The sequence below is a fragment of the Triticum aestivum genome, chromosome 6A (assembly GCF_018294505.1).
Source record: "Triticum aestivum cultivar Chinese Spring chromosome 6A, IWGSC CS RefSeq v2.1, whole genome shotgun sequence".
Lineage (NCBI taxonomy): Eukaryota > Viridiplantae > Streptophyta > Magnoliopsida > Poales > Poaceae > Triticum > Triticum aestivum.
The window spans coordinates 617,936,113-617,952,555 of NC_057809.1; the positions used below are offsets into that span (position 1 = coordinate 617,936,113).

Consider the following 16,443-nt stretch of genomic DNA (forward strand, 5'->3'; position numbering starts at 1 on the left):
CCGCTGACCAGCATCGTCGGCACTGCCGCAACGTACCACTCTACAATGTCACACCACCATGATCAATCTCGGCCGTTACCTGCTGCCATGCACCGCCTCCATGCCTAAGCCACCCAAGATGGAGCAAGGCAAGAGAAAAGCCAGAAGCCATGAGGCCACGCAGGACAGGTAAGTCCTCATCCCAACCCCACCTCGGTCCCACTCCTTTCCCCTCAAGGCCACATCTAGGTAAGAGGAGTGGGGGCCCACCATTTCATTTTTATTTTTCTTATGTTTTGTGTCCTTAGTGGCGTCAATGAGGTGACAGCTGTGATGGCGTGTTGGAATAAGGTCTTTATGACTTCTACATACCTCGGCAACGTGCAATCTGATATAGACGAAGGGCTTGTGAGAGTTTTGACATCATATTTGTTGGCTCTCTTTAGATCTTGACAGTTGGTGTGTCTATCAAGGAGAGCAATAGATTGGCTATCAGTGCGGCGACTTGGACATCTTCTTTTGTGTTGTTCTGCGGTATGGTTTGGTTTCTCCAACTCTCTAAAGCAGTGGTGATGGATTACAAGCTTGTACCACGTGGGATAATGCTCTAACCGGTGTTTCTTCAATGATTTCTAGATATCGTCTTAAGCCACGAGTGGCTATTGTGGTCTAGTATAAAGCATGATATGGTGATGGCATTCACATGTATCTTTTTCTTTACCGTTGGTTTAGTGTAATTTTTAATCTCCGACGGGCGGCATACAATCGAAGAAAGAAGAGGACGACTAGTATGAATTTTAATGCAATTTTAGTTTTCAGTTGTCCTTTCATTGTACTAGCTATTGTTTTTTCTTGATAACTATCACATCTAAGATGCCTTTTGGTGTCTTCAAAAAAGAAAGATGGAGGTAGCTAGGGCAAATCTTTATCACATAGGAGTATTACATAATTAGCGAGTGATGTGGCATAACAATAACAAAATAAAAATAAAAATTTAGAAGTCAACTAGTACAAAGGAATGCTAGCCAGTACATGATTTTATACGAATCCCAGTTTTACATGTGTTGCCCCAACATACAAGCAAGTTCATATTTGTTCGCTCTTGACGAACCAAACATCTACAGTTCAGATTCAACGAGTATCCAAAAAATTATAGAATTATCTCATACGTCGTCGCATTGAATTAGCCCGTACCATAACGACACGCCTAGCCTATATAGTACACTAATTTTTGGGTCACATTCCCATCAGTGTGGTGTCCTCTCCCCATCACCACGTCAGTTTGACTTTGTTGTATTTTATGTTGGCAAGGCCACCCCAAACAAGCAAGAGCACGAACACACGCATCCTATCCTAGCTATATAATGCTAACCATTGGTGCAATCTTTCTCTCACGATCGACGAGCCAACACAACCCGATCGATGCCTCCATCGAATGCTCACAAGAAGATGACCATGAGCTGCCTCGTCGTGCTGGCACTGGCACTCGCGGCCACCGTGGGCGCGCAGGAGTGCAGGCGGAGCGGCACGCTCCGGCCGAGCGAGGGCCACTCGTGCGAGGACTGCTGCGAGGCAGGGAAGGCGTACCCGACGTACCGGTGCTCGCCGCCGGTCGTCGCGGGCGCCACCAGGGCCATCATGACGCTCAACGACTTCGACGAGGGCGGCGACGGCGGGGACCCGTCGGCGTGCGACGAGGTCTTCCACCGCAACTCGGAGCGCGTGGTGGCGCTGTCCACGGGGTGGTACGCCGGGGGCTCCCGCTGCGGCGACCGCATCCGGATCCGAGCCAACGGCAGGTCCGTGCTGGTCAAGGTCGTCGACGAGTGCGACTCCATGAACGGGTGCGATGACGAGCACGCCTTCCAGCCGCCGTGCCGCAACAACGTCGTCGACGCGTCCCAGGCGGTGTGGGACGCGCTCGGCATCACCGGCGAGGAGGTCGGCGAGTACGGCATCACATGGTCAGATGCATGACGCCTGTGGTGCCTTAATGTAGCTAGTGTTCTCTTGCTTATTTGAAGAACCTTTTGTGTATGCGTGGTGGTGCCTTTGATGTAGTGTATTTTTTTAACACACCTTTGATGTAGTGTTAAAATGTTGTATCCTCGATGAATAAGTAAACTGCTCTTTTTTCGTAACAGCAAAAGACTACGCTTTGCTAATTACCAATCACCTCTTTTGTTACGTTCGCTAAAATTGCAAACGGAGTAGTATTGCAAGACCATCACACACCAAGGGCCTTACTGGAACCGCCAAAAAAAATTCCCTAGTGCCCGGAGTTTTACCGAGTGCTTTTTATCAGGAAGTTAGCAAACAAAAAGAATGCGAGTGTCAGCCATAAAAACTTGGCAAAAACGTAGAACTTGGCAATGGCGAGGTTTTCCGGAGCGCACGGAAAAACAAAAATCAGCCTCCACAACATTCGAGCCCAGTGACAGATGTTCTTTCAGGGAAAGCCCAGTTACAGATTATTCCACCACCTCCCAGCCCAGTTAAAGATCCAGGGAGAAGCCCATAGAGCGTCCGAACAATGTGCTATCGGCTTTTGGGAGGTCTCATTTTCTGCGGGAAACCGCTAACAGAAAAAAAAACTGCGGGGAAAATAATATCTCGCCAAAATAAAAGGAGGTGAAAAATATGAGTTGGAGATGGGAGGTATCGATCCCCCTGCCTTTTATTAGCTTCATAAATGCTCTACCATTTGAGCTACATCCCCATTGATATCTATTACACTAATCCAAGCTAATATTAATATAAATTATTTATTTTGGCACTTGCCAAGCTTACCTCGCAACCTCAGTTTTTTTTTTGAGAACCCGCCCTTAAGGCTCTTTATTCATTTGTAGGCGTAATCAAATCAGATTGTACATCGTCAATCTGAAATACAAACTCAAACAAACACGCTTCCTTAATAAGCGCCTCTCTGGCACTTGTACCCATGAAATACAAACGCCATTTGCTTCTCTACTCACATATTGCAACTTAAACCCATGAAAAAAGATGGAGATAGGCTTTCATCTCCCTCAGCACCTGGTCACCCACCTATCAAGCATCTTCATACATCCATTAGTTACAAACGGTCTGACAATATGTCTCTACCACCACATGTGTGAGACCCTTTTCGGTTGCTAGGGCCATGGCATCCCTGCAGGCCAGCGTCTCAATCACCAATGGAACCGTGATTGAATCATACTTCATAATCCTTCCATAGATAACGTTTCGTTGATCGTCCTGAGCTACCACTCCAGTCCCAGCTAGACCCTGGTTCACCGAGATAGTGCCATCATAACTTTTCATTTCCCCTAGCGTTGTCTGTCATTGTGGTTGCCTATACAAACCTCATTTCATTTTCCAACTCATTCACTGTGTTGGCATAGTCATTGCTTTCTGAAAAAGCCGACTTCCAATTTGCATCCATCCGAAACATGCATAATTAAGCCTCACTAAAAATGCATTGGTAGCATTGCAAAAAATGCTTAAAGATTGTATTTTATTTGCAAACCGAGCATCAAGGAACATGGATGTCCAGTCAGTGTATTGGTTGGCCGGTCCATCCACCATTGCCCTTTGTTACATCTACTACTTTCAGTGAGAAAACTTTGGTATCCATGCTAGGGCTCCCCCTTGTGTCGCATTGGTAGGACACAAAGTGAGTCGGTCCTCCATTGTTCCTCTGAGTTTGTGCTTAATTAGCATGAGATAATGAAAGAAAATAAATAAATTCATGTCATTATGCTTGAATACCCATATTCGGTGTCTACGCATGTGTGCACTACATCTTGAAGGCGTTTGCTGTATAACAATGGTGACTTTGTCATGGGTGTTTATTAGTCAATTCTTGTGATGGGTTGACCTTTGTTGGCCATTTCATGTATTCGATTTAAAGATGCTTTGGTGTGTGCATCTGCAAATTCACAGGCCAGAGGTATAATCATTTGTATTTTATTATTTTCACTTGTCAAGTTGAGTTCAACAATATTTTTCTAAAATTATTTTGCTAACCTTTAGAAGTTAACTAGTAAATTTGCTTCACGTTTCTAAAAAAACCTTAATTTGCTTTGCTTTTACAATTTTAAAATTTGGACATCCGATGGCACGAGGCTAGAAGTTAACTTGTAACAAACACTTCTCTCGAGTCCCCGCATCGCCTCAACCTTCCAGCCCAGTTACAGGTTGTTCCAAAATAAGCATCAGGCCACACCTTTCAGTCCAGTTAAAGTTCCAGCGAGAAGCCCATGCAGTGTCTCAACAAAGTCCTATCCTTTTACTTATTTTTGGCAGAAAAAATATCCATCGCCAAGATAAAAAGACGTAAAAATAAATAAATTTTAGACTAACCCCCTCTTGACAACCCAAACTTATTTATAAACAAAGAGCTCTATCATTTGAGCTACCATTATATATATATAAGACTAATCCAAAAAAATTATTCTTTACTAAATATGACTAATAAATAAAAGTCCAAGTCCAGTTGGCAGAGCCGGGGACATTGGCCTTCAATTGCCAACACGTTTGTCACAAATCATAAATGAAATTTATTGTACATACAACTTTATTCATACTCATAACAATTACAGGTACACTAATTTGGACCTAAGATCCAAGAAAATTCAAAGAAACTCCCATGACTAAAAACTATAATGAAATCTCTTGAAAACACCTTCTTCGCGGTACCAATATCTTCTCAAAGAAATACTCCAAAGACTTCGATAAAGAGGCTGCAATTGGATTGGAGCAACGATGTTTTCACTCTTTCACCCGCACGAACATTACCAATAATGGTTTTTAAAAGCCTCTTGAGTCGCCCATCCATCGATGAACAAAATTTATTGTAATTATAGGAAATAAAATTAGCCTCAACCTTCTAGCCCAGTGACAGATCAGGCTCCACCTTTCAGCCCGGTTAAAGATCCAGGCAGAAGCCCATACAGCGTAGCAACAAAGTCCTTTTTTTTTGCACGTCTCATTTTCTGCAAGGAAAAAAATGCACGCCAATATATATAGAAATAAAAATAAATAATAATGGAGATGGGAGGTATCGATCCCCCTGCCTTTCAAGATGCGTCTTAAATGCTCTACCATTTGAGCTACATCCCCTTTGACTTTTGTAGGATAATCAAGCTATTAGACTATTATGTGACCTCCCAGAAGAAAACTCCACGGCAACAACAAAAGGATGATTAGACTATTATGTGACCTCCTAGAAAAAAGACTATTTTCTGACGAGTACGTGCTTTGAAGAGCATTTGAGAAGCTATTTTCTATTCTCTATAAAAGATAATATTTTACGTGGTATTGTCAATCTAGACCGGGACTCCGACAATGTAAAAAACAAGTTGTCTTGATGTTTGCAATGATGTTTTTTTTGCGGGGACATACCGAGAACCATCTTTTACAGGGGAATCCGAGTGATAAATTGTATGGTATATAAATTCTGAAGATTCGTGTACCGTCTCTAGTTTTAAAATGGTTTTATAGAAATTGAGTAGGTGCATGGCCCCAACTCGGCTGAACATGGTTCGCCCCTTGGTCTTTTTAATGTGTTTCTTGCATAATAAGCCGCTTATTTATGTGTTCTAAACCAAAACTATGGTGTAGCACGTGTTGCAACCAATTTTCATAGTTTGTCACACTGAATGGAAACTCGTTACATACGCACTTACGATACAATCTTTGTCACAGAGTTTGGGAATATGGATCAGCCTCCAGCAGAAGCTCATCCACAGTCCCAACTCCCAACACAGTTTTCTTCTTGTTGGTTACCGGTCTCATATTCTACCGAAAAAAGGCCGGCAAAATATATTTAAAATGGTAAAAAGGAAACGGTTTATCAGATGGGAAGTATATGGATCAAGGCTGAGCCCACTTTCCCAGTCACGACTTACGGATGGTTCCTTTGTTCCTTACATAAAAATGTAATGAATTGTGTAATAGCTTCATCATTGACGAGGTTTGTGACAGAAGATCAATTAAGCTGATTTCTGAGATCATCTCAAACCAGAAAAATCTAGGACACTAGAGACTAGGCTAGAGCCAAATGTTTCGGTCTTTATTAAAGAGGTGAACTGGGGGCAATCTTTTTGACCCAGCTAAAAGTTTGCTGAGAAGTCGTGGGAACCGATGGTAGAAGGGACCAAAACTGGCACTCAAGATAATTCTGAAGGTCCATAAGAACACCATTTAATCTTGAGTTTAATGTTTTGCTACAACGTCAGACCATACGTCTGAACCTTTCCAAGGAAGGTGACCTGACACTACGCTAAAAAAAAGAGATTGTACACCGAGCAACATAATCAGAAATTGCTTTTCAGATGCATAACAACAAATGGACAAGTATTAGTATGCTAAATTTTGTGCTGAAGAAATGCTCCCGAGAAAAGATGGACATGCTTCCAATGTTGTCCATGTAGTGGTCAGAAAGGTCTTTGCTTGTCAACTGCTTGCCCTGTACTCCTGCAAAAGGTTAAACGTACGAATTAATGCCCTTGCGATCAAACAATGTTGGTGGTAACAACCAGTGACAGATATATCTAGAACACTGAAAGTTTATAGTCATGATAATCACAAGAGCGGCGGAAACGAAAACTATGACTCGAGTCAAATGGAACAAAATATATGAAGTTTGTATGCCTACATTATCCAATATCAGCGAGAGGATGCTCAAAAGGTAAATAGTTATCAAGAAAAATGTGTGGTTCAAGATATTGATACTATAGAAATCAAAAAACCCCATTCGGCACAATCAAGGGAATATTATGAAGATATACCCCCACAGCAAAATCCCACATCAAAATACAACTGATAATCAACTTGTTGTAAATGTTCATTTTTAGAGCGGGGGCATGTGGCATGAGGAAGAAATGAGAGTCTTGGCGTGTGTAGAGTGAGTATGTAGCCAGTTAACAGAGTCTCTTTTTTACAATCATCCATTCAATGGAAGTGGGTGCAAATATTGTACCATAACAGTGTCGAGGAGAACCTTGGCTTCATTGTTGGTGTTGAAGTGGTCACGAACAGGCTGAAAAATACAAAGCCGTATTAGCATAACCAAATCTATACATGAATAAATATGAGGCATTGTAAATTATATCTATAAAAGATGAACTTGACTGAAAATAATAGAAAGGTTTCCAGATTCAAAATCACTTTACTAGGACACATGATTGACACCAAACAATAAAAGCAATACATCAGTACTATTTGTCAGGAAGGAATCACACAAACTGAGAAACGCAGTGATGCAATGATAGAATAAATAGCAACAAAAGCTATCTCAAGCATTACAAAATCACAGTACAATCGACTAAACAATTAATAATGAGAAACATAGTGCTCAATGAACTAAAAGGCCAAAAAAAGCTGGTAATGCTCAAAGAGTGCATAAGTTAATGACTAGTGAAGAAGTGCACGACAATATTGGGAAAAAATGTGAAAAAACAATACCTTCAATATTTCATTGATTGCTTTAGCCAAAGAAGTTTTAACGTCGGCGGGATGCAAAGTACCACTCGTATAATCAACAATGAGTTCATCCATGCTTAAAAATGTCCTGTTTAAATAGCAATCATTGTTATAACTCCGCAGAAAAAAAACTCAATAGTACATAATTTTCAACATAGATAACTTAGAGGGATGACCATGTGTTTATTCAACAATCATAGTTAATGGTGGCATAGACATCTATATATTATCATATTATATGGTTCTATCTGATAATCTACTCTAAGTATGAGTTTCAAACTTTTGGTGGTCCAAGAAAAGAATATTACTTGTTACCGCCATTTCTTTCTTTCCGAACCACCTCAAACTTGTCAAACCAAGGGAAAACAATGTATTTGATGTACTCTAGGCATGGATTTCCGTCAACAATGTTGGAATTTTCGTCAACAGTGTTGGGAGGAGGAGGAGGAGGGCAGAAAGCTTGATTTATTTTCAATTTCACCTGAGCCTGCAATAAATTTGGTTACAAACAATATCAGCTTAGAGAAATGGCAAAAGTTCACAAATAAATGTTAGTCTATAAATCCAAAGTTAAAATCAGATTGATAAAAAATGACTACATGCCATCTAAAAGATCAATTGAACAACAAACATAAACTATAAACAAATGGTAAATACAGTGCAAACCAGACTAAAGTGGTAGTAGAACCTTTTTAAAATACTGGAAATCCAAGGTTGGATGGAAGACAAAGACAATACCCTACAATACTATTCCTAGCCGAGGAATGGACTAAATAGGTATATTTCAAAATTCAAACACCCCATATGAGGTTGAATGGACTAAATAGGTGTCATAAGTTTTGGAAACAAATAAAGATTGTTAGTGAAGAGAAAATGACATGAGAACCTCATCATCTTCCATAAAGATAGCTGATGTTGGATCACTTTTTGACATCTTCTCCTGGCCTTGTTTGAAACCGGGGAGCATATCTGTGGTTTATGTTAAGGAACAAATGTTTTTGTACAGCCTGGCAATTAACCACTATTTTGGAATTCTAATACCATAATCACTGAGACACAGATATCAGCGATAATAAGAAGTAAAAAGACAATGTAGAAAAAACAATTTTACAGCAGATCAGGATACGATGTGACAGAATAATTGGTTTGTTCTTCCTCTTGATGTCATCACAGTATTCCCTCGCTAACATGTTTACCTTCCTTTGGTCCATGCCCAACTGACATATGTCCGCCTGCACACGGCAACAGACTAGAGAAAATGAGTTACAATCCAGAAATCTGGAATAAAAGTATACCACACTACAATGTCGGGTGAAATCAGAAAATATCAGTAACCTTATTTACATTATGTAAATACTAACTTTGATTTTACCCAGGGTTGTCCGCGATATGAATATACTAACCTTCAGGAAGAATATGTCAGCACACTGCATGCAAGGATAGAAGATCTGTGCAGCAGTTAGGTCCTCACTGTCAGCGCGGCCCATAATCGTACAACACGTGTGTGTGCAGTAATTAAGGAAAAATGAGATAACTAATGTATCTTTGATATAGTTCAAGCTTTGGAGTCAAGAATCACTTGAATGCATATGCAGTACAAGTGGCTGTACCTTGTTATTCGTTTGACTTTATTTCTCCTGGCAATGTCCATTACAAGTGGCCAGTATTCACTTGCACGCTTATTGATTTCTTCCGAAGACCATAAGAATTCAACACCGTCCAGGTTCATACCGGCTGCTTTCCATATTTCGATCATGTAGCGCCCGACGGTCTGGATTTTCTCCAGGTCGCCGCCCATCTTGTTGTTTAGTTGCGCAAACCAGTCTGCTATCCAGATTTTCACCTTGCATCCCGCTCTGATCATCTTGTTAACATTAATTGTCTTCACAATACCCTGTGAATACAACACATGAGAATGTCTGTCACCTACCCGCAAAAGAGAAGAAAATAGAATGTCTGTCACCAGCAAGTCCGGCTCAGGTCTTGCAATCTGAGACAATTTGCGTATGCTTCTCACACATGACTAAAGCAACAATTTTAACAATGTTGTGTACTGGCTTCGATCATAATCGTGGAAGCATACCCAAGAATTGCGAAGGACGTACGTGTAAGATTAAATATTTATTTATACTAGCATGTATATTCTTACTACTGTTAGGGCAATGAAACATGGGAGCAATGAACCCAAAACCTGCTGGCGCATCCATACAATTACCAGTCAGTCAGGATAGTGCTCCTTAATTTTTCAGGAGCTTTTTATTCTAACAATCTTATTCCGTTCTCTATCATAGACTTCGGTTTCGGTTTGCAAGAATAAGAACCACCCATTGACCCATACACCTATAATCAACACATGACACTTAACCAATATTATCCATGCAAATATACAATGAGTAAGAGTTAAAAAAATTAGGCTAGGCCTGGTTTTATGAAAAAACCTAAGCTAGGTTATATCATGCCAACTGATAAATTAATTTGGGTACCGATCGATGGCTAGTAGACACGAGAATGCGGTGTGGAATCGGAACCTGAGCGACGTGCATGCGGCCGGAGGGCTCGAATCCGTCGTAGCAGATGGGGACGGGCTTGTGTTGCAGCAGCTGCCTAAACTCATCTTCCTGGATGCACTCCTCGCCGATGCTCATCAGCAGGTCGAACCGCTCGTCCAGGCTCATGCTCATCCCAGCCACGGCTTCGGTGCCGGCGGAGGCGTTGGCAGCCATGGAAGGGTCGGTTGATGCGGCGGAAGAGGAGGAGACGTCGGCAGCCGCGGAAGGATTCGGTCGATCAGGAGAGGCGATAGAAGGTGCCGGCCTAGGGTTTTATTACGTACTATACTCTTTTTCGATCGAGAGACAGGATGTCGTACGTTCCTTACGTGGCCGCTACTTCATATTCTCAACAATGCCGGGAACACGCGGGTCCCTACTTCAAAACCAGTCATGCAAAAAAAAAAGTTTTCCTTCCCCACTAAATAATAACTTTATGGTAATGCTAACCGGCAAACGTTCGCCGGGAAAGAACTTCGAACTAACGAAGTCGCTGCCTTTTGATCAAGAATCGATCAAACTGTAAATACATTTAGTGGGGTTTAGGGTGTTGAAGTCTTCTTCATTCTTCCATCGGCGGCGTGTGCGTGGGCAAACCTTGTTGCCACCTCCGAACCTCTGTCTTAGTGAAGCAAATTTGTTTAAACCCCAATAATTTGTAAAAACAGTGACGAGGAAGTCATCAATGTAGACCGGAAGACGCCGACGACCACGATCTGTGTAGCAAATCGCCGTCCAAGGAAAAAAAGACAGAGAGGGGGCCTATAGAAAGCCTTAGTTATGGCAAAACAATGTCGGAGAACACAAACCACTCTCGCTCCCCGACGAGGGCATGTTTTTTTAGAAAAGGAGGACCCCCGGCCTCTGCATCTAGGCGATGCATACGGCCATTTTATTAATTATTCTCATAAGACCTTACAAAGTAATACCACATTAAGACTAAAGTTACCATCTAAGCAACAAACTGTCGCTACACCTATATATCCAGTTGATGAAGGGACGCAGATAGCCTGGGCCTAATATCAAACAGACATCGCAGCCAAACCTAACATCTAAGACCCGAGGACCCATCCAGGACGCCTGCCGGGCATGGGTCTCGCGCGGTCCGGCGTGTTCTCAGAGGCCGCCGCCGCCAACTGCCACCGCTCCATCTTCAGAACTGTACTGATGCATCAACCTTGTTTGGTCTAGCTATCGTCGACGCCACCACGGCGCCCAATGGCACCTCCCTGTGCGCAAACAGCTGAGCACGTCGCGGTCGCCACTGATACACCTCAGCACCATGCTGCCAAGTACCACCAGCCGACACGGCTTGAAATCTTTGAAGAATCTGTCGTGCGTACCACCTGCCGACCAGGCAGGACAAAGCGTAGCCCCTGTCGGTCAGGCATGACTTGATATCTTCACCGAAGCTCCATGCAAGACGAAGCCGCTCCACCTCCTGCCTCTGACTTCCAGCGCTGCTCCACAAACAATGCTCCCAAGAGAGAAACGACACCGCAGTGCCGCCATCGTCCGATCTGGAACATCATATCCTAGGGTTTCCCCCAGAGCAGCACGAATGGGTCGACAGTACTTACACGACGATGCCTCCATCAAGGTAACGGCGTAGAACGTCACCATCGCCTGCCAACGGCTCGGTTTTCACCGGCAACCATGTTTCCCCAACTCGCAGCCGGGACTAGATGATGGATCCCGAGATCCGATCACCAAGCCTCTGCCCGGCCATCTCTGACGAAGAAGATGACCACCACCATTGGCCAGCGAGACGACGCGAAATGAAGTAGGGAGCTGCCAGCGTGCGTCCTGGCCAGCACCACTGGCGACCGGCCCGTCCCGGACCACGCCTCATGACCGAGGGCAACGGCAAGCGCTGCCACTACGAGGACGCAGACCGGAAGTCCAGATCCGACCCACCCGCGCGCCGCCACGTGGCCACCACCAAGCGCCGTTCAGGGGTAGCCCCGCCGCCATGAGGGACGCCGCCCCATGGGCAGCAGGCGCCAGCCACCGGCGGAACTCCGCCGCGCGCCACCGGCCGCCGCGAGATCGCCATCGGCCGTCGCGATATCTGCGCGAGAAAGACGAGGATGCCCCGTCACCACCTTCCCTGGGGACCTCGCGGGCTTCGCCGGTGTCCCCTCCGGCGACGGCGAAGCGGGAGAGGAGCGGGGAGGGGCGGCTGGCGGCGCTGTTAGGGTTTCCCCCGTGCGCCAGAGGCAACGCGTGGGGGACGGGCGGACCTACCAACTTAAAAGAACGGGGGGACGAGGCCATGTTTGACCAACCTTCATTTGTCGGAACTAGAGACAGGGGACCAACATGTACGTACACCCACGTTTTCCACTCCACAAGACAGTGCAACCGAGACAAACCTGCAGAAGAGAACGCAGGACCCCAAAGAACTAGCTTCGAGGACACACAATCTTCAACACGCCTCCTGACGATACGAAGAAGCATCACCGAAATAAGGGCAAGGTGGGGAGATTTTATTCCACGCAGACAACCGCACCATCATCTCACCACCGTTCGCACCTACCTAAGGCCCAAAAAAGGAAACCTATTGTTCCCACCGGTAGATCAGGGACTCCCCGCACACCCTCACCAATGGAGTTGGAGAGAAGAAGGAGGCGGCGATCTACCGACAAAAGAGGATGACGACGGGGAAGAAACCCTAGGTCATTTTGGGATGGGGCTGCGTCGCGCGATCTTAAACGACACACCCCTTTTTTAATAAATGAGTAAGACTTTTAAATGAGGAGAAAAATCTCTATTACTAGTATTCTGGAAAAAAATTATATGAGACCAGGTCTCACAGTTAGCAGGTGAGACCCGCCCTGATAAAATGACACGTGACATTCACAAATCCTAAACTCCCCCCCCCCCTCCCCCTGATTTCAAGTGAGGGTGAGGTAGATGCTTTGTGATTTGTGAATGTCACGTGTTATCCATCAGGATGTGTCTCGTGTGAGACCTGATCTCATAGAATTCTTTTCCTTGTATTTCCAACCCACCAGAGGGATCCACCGTGGATGACTCCTGACAGGATGTTGCTGCCGGGTCAGGTTCTTCTCTTCATCGATTAGCTCCTTTTCTTTGGAACTTCCATCGACTAGCTCCTGGCCATGAAGAAAATGCTGAATGAACATGTGCGTAGTCATTTTTTTAGGCAAATATGTGCGTAGTCATGGGACTATTGCACTGTCACGATACGATACAATGTTGACACTAAAATTCCATCTTCCGGCCCAAATAAAGATACTTTTGTTAAATTAACTGGGCCTGCACCTTCCAGCCCAGTTAAAGGTCGAGGCAGAAGCCCATGGAGCGTCTGACACAGTTTTTCCTTTCTTTGTACACGTTAAAACAAAATTTAAATTTTCTACAGCAAAATAAATCGTTAGAAAACCAATAAATAAATAATTTGGAGATGGGAGGTATCGATCCCCCTGCCTTTTATTAGCGTCATAAATGCTCTACCATTTGAGCTGCATCCCCATTGATATCCATCTAATTAATGAAAGCAATAGTAGTATCGATCAATTAGCATTAATAAATATACTACAGATGGTTCCTACACACGGAAACTAAAACTGAACTTTTTTTAGAAAATAACAGCAAAAATGTCAGGCTCCAGAAAATCGGAATATACACTTATACTCCCTCCGTTCCTTTATATACTGTGTATTTGTTTTTGATAAAATTCCATAATATAAAGTGCATTTCTTCTAATTCCTCATAATTCCGTCGTTAGTCCTTTAAAAAAGGAGAGTATCTCTCCCCTGATTGCTAGCATCTCTTCTTATAAAGAGAAAAAAGAAAGTATCTCTCTTCTAATTGTGTTTATCTCCTACTTTCCTTGCATTTAGTTGCCGCTAATCAATGACTTTGCCAAGGTTAATTTTCTCTTAACATGTATATAATTATGTGTCTTGGTCACCGTGCCAGAAATAATATACCTTACATAAAGGAATGGAAGGAGTATCAAAGAAGAAGGGCTTCCAAGTCAACTCAAGACAAGTAACCTCCCAGTGGATTCACAAAAAAAATCACCTTCGGAGCTACTGGGCATAGTCCGTGTCAACAGAGACGGCACCAACGGTGATGACGTTATCACGGGCTTTCACCTCCTCAGCCTTTCCCAACATTCCTCGCCTATTCTCAACCGGCGACACTATGCCCTAGAACTCCTCACTCACAAGCAGCACGGCCAACAGGTCGCCCCGCCTGGCACGGTCGAGCTGGACAAAGTACAATGTGTCCTCATGCGAATTGTTGCCCGTGGCATACTTGGCCTTCACCGTCTCATCCTCTTCGTCCTCAACATATGCTTTGTATGTGAGCCGAAGGAGGACCCCACCGGATGACCGCTTCCTGAAGAAGCCCACCATCCATATTAATTACATGACAATCTTTGAGTGATGGTAGAACTTTAACCGATTCCAAATTGGTTCTCCTGGTAGGCCAGCCATAGTTGTTTGACTGCCGGTGTACTCTTGCTCTTTATGACTTGATCACCAAGAATCATCAACATGAAAGAGAGGCTGCAAGTGAAATGAAACGTCTAAACTTTCGCCAACATGAAGTGAGAAACATGAGTTAAGTTTTTATTCCTTTTTTAGCTTACGTAAGTGTGGTTTTATTAATGAATTTAATTGAATCTGAATGATGCACCACTCAATAGAAGCACCACCTCTCGACATCTTGTTTGATAAGCGGAATTTTGATCCAGGCGCCCAAGTGTTGCGTAACCGTTCGACCAGATTCCCCGCTCTAATTAGAGGTTAAAAATAGATTAGTGTCGGATGTGGAAAAGGTTGGGTTTTCCTATGAGTGGGCCCTTCGATCATGAAAGTATTTCCATTGATATACTAGTACTCTAATATAGACCTAAGCACAAATATCTCAACCATAATATCCAGGAGCAATATGGACTGGTTAGAGCTATAACTATTTCAGTCCTTAGAGGGCTGGGTGGGAGCAACCTTTTTTGACCCAGCTCAAAGTTTGCCTACCTATCGTACTCTAACAGTCTAATTGCAGAAAATTGTTAGAGCACTTTCTTGATATAATTTTTTTGCAGGAAAACTTTGAATCTATTAATTTTTCAATTATGGCAGTACCACAGACAATATAAATAAAATATTGGATCCACAGAAAGAATTGGATCTCGACTCTAGACTAAATATGAAGATTGTAAATCATAGACAATTGAAAGCAAAGAATCATTACCGAACAAGACAAAAGCTAAGATTTCTACCATCAACCAGCATCACTCATGGCTCATGTTACCCCCAGAAAAAAAAACTTTTCTCTTTCCCACAAAAAATATATAAGCCATATAAAAGTAGACCAAATTTATAGAGAAAAATTATCAATATCCATAATACCAAATCAATATAATTATATCTAAGAAATGTGTTTTCATGATTTATCTATCTGGTATTGTAGGTATTTTTTGAAAAAACAACTTGGTCATATTTTTTAATGTTTGAGTTAGCACCAAATGACATGCCCAGTATTTTTGGAAAGAAATGAGTAAGATTTAAGTTAGGAAAAAATGATTTCACTATTAGGTTAAAGGTAGATCTTTCTAACCAATCAATATATCTAAAAGAAAAAATAGGTAAGTGGTTAAAAACCCCACAAAAAATTTTCTTCCATATCGAGGCAAGTTTGTGCTTTGATCAACCATCTCAGATGATATTTCCTTTTCTAGCAAAATGATATTTCATGAAGTACTATCGGCAATCTAGACGACTTGGACATTATGTCGCAATAGGTGTTTTTTGCATGAGCGGTCCTAAAAGCATTTTTGACGAGGTAGGAGGGGGAGACAATGATATGAATTGTCTTCAAAATAAAATCAGGAGATTATCATATCTTTTATCAAATTTTAAATGGATTTTATTGAATTTCTAGAAATTTAGTAGGTGCATGGCCTGCACATCAGCACATGGGTCCACGCCTGGTTTTCTTTCATTCTGCCCAGCATATGTATTTTATAGTTTGTGTCTGCATGTAACTATTTTTTAGGATACAATGTTTTTTGTTGCAGTTGTGCTTTTCTACCAGTATTATTTTTAAGAAGCTTCTACAACAGTCGCACTGGCATTTTTTAAGGTTTTTTTTTCGAGAATCAATTTTTGTGAGGGGTAGGTAGTCGCACTGGCATGATACGCTACGATGTTGACACTGAAAATCCACCTTCCGGCCCAAATAAGGATTCTTTTGTTAAAGTGGCTGGGCCTCCACCTTCCAGTCCAGTTACACAGATCCAGGCAGAGCACGCAGTTACAAATTCCACCTTCCGGCCCAAATAAGTATTTTTCTCTCTCTTTCTTGCCGGTAAAATATTCTTCAGCAAAAATATTATCAAAATAAAATAAAATAAGAAAAATAATTTGGAGATGGGAGGTATCGATCCCCCTGCCTTTTATAAGCCGTATAA

General features: G+C 42.8%; 2 protein-coding genes across 3 annotated transcripts; one reads left to right on the forward strand and one right to left on the reverse strand.

Annotated features, from left to right (window-relative positions):
* Window positions 1-1,375: 1,375 nt before the first annotated feature.
* Window positions 1,376-2,122, forward strand: LOC123131448 (putative ripening-related protein 1). The gene has a single exon (XM_044551121.1). It carries the CDS (start codon window positions 1,402-1,404, stop codon window positions 1,954-1,956), a length of 555 nt encoding a protein of 184 aa, XP_044407056.1. The 5' UTR covers window positions 1,376-1,401; the 3' UTR covers window positions 1,957-2,122.
* A 4,000-nt stretch (window positions 2,123-6,122) lies between these two features.
* Window positions 6,123-10,284, reverse strand: LOC123131449 (tyrosine--tRNA ligase 1, cytoplasmic-like). 2 transcript variants are annotated; one of them, XM_044551123.1, is made up of 9 exons: window positions 9,972-10,284; window positions 9,054-9,337; window positions 8,847-8,913; window positions 8,570-8,675; window positions 8,330-8,412; window positions 7,752-7,930; window positions 7,426-7,531; window positions 6,941-7,000; window positions 6,123-6,435 (listed from the first exon to the last, which is right to left on the reverse strand). In XM_044551123.1, exons 1-9 carry the CDS (start codon window positions 10,164-10,166, stop codon window positions 6,415-6,417), a joined length of 1,101 nt encoding a protein of 366 aa, XP_044407058.1. In that variant the 5' UTR covers window positions 10,167-10,284; the 3' UTR covers window positions 6,123-6,414. The 2 variants fall into 2 exon arrangements, with proteins under 2 accessions (XP_044407058.1, XP_044407059.1); XM_044551124.1 differs by having other exon boundaries at window positions 8,847-8,943.
* Between the last annotated feature and the right edge of the window lie 6,159 nt (window positions 10,285-16,443).

What these genes read in the sequence shown, in the direction of transcription:
- LOC123131448 (XM_044551121.1), top strand. Translation starts at nt 1,402, where the DNA reads ATGCCTCCATCGAATGCTCACAAGAAGATGACCATGAGCTGCCTCGTC.
- LOC123131449 (XM_044551124.1), bottom strand. Translation starts at nt 10,166, where the DNA reads ATGGCTGCCAACGCCTCCGCCGGCACCGAAGCCGTGGCTGGGATGAGC. An exon ending in CTGACATATTCTTCCTGAAG is followed by an intron (nt 8,676 to 8,846) that starts GTTAGTATATTC and finishes TGCCGTGTGCAG; the next exon opens with GCGGACATATGTCAGTTGGG. An exon ending in TTCTCCTCGACACTGTTATG is followed by an intron (nt 6,436 to 6,940) that starts GTACAATATTTG and finishes AACCTTTTGCAG; the next exon opens with GAGTACAGGGCAAGCAGTTG.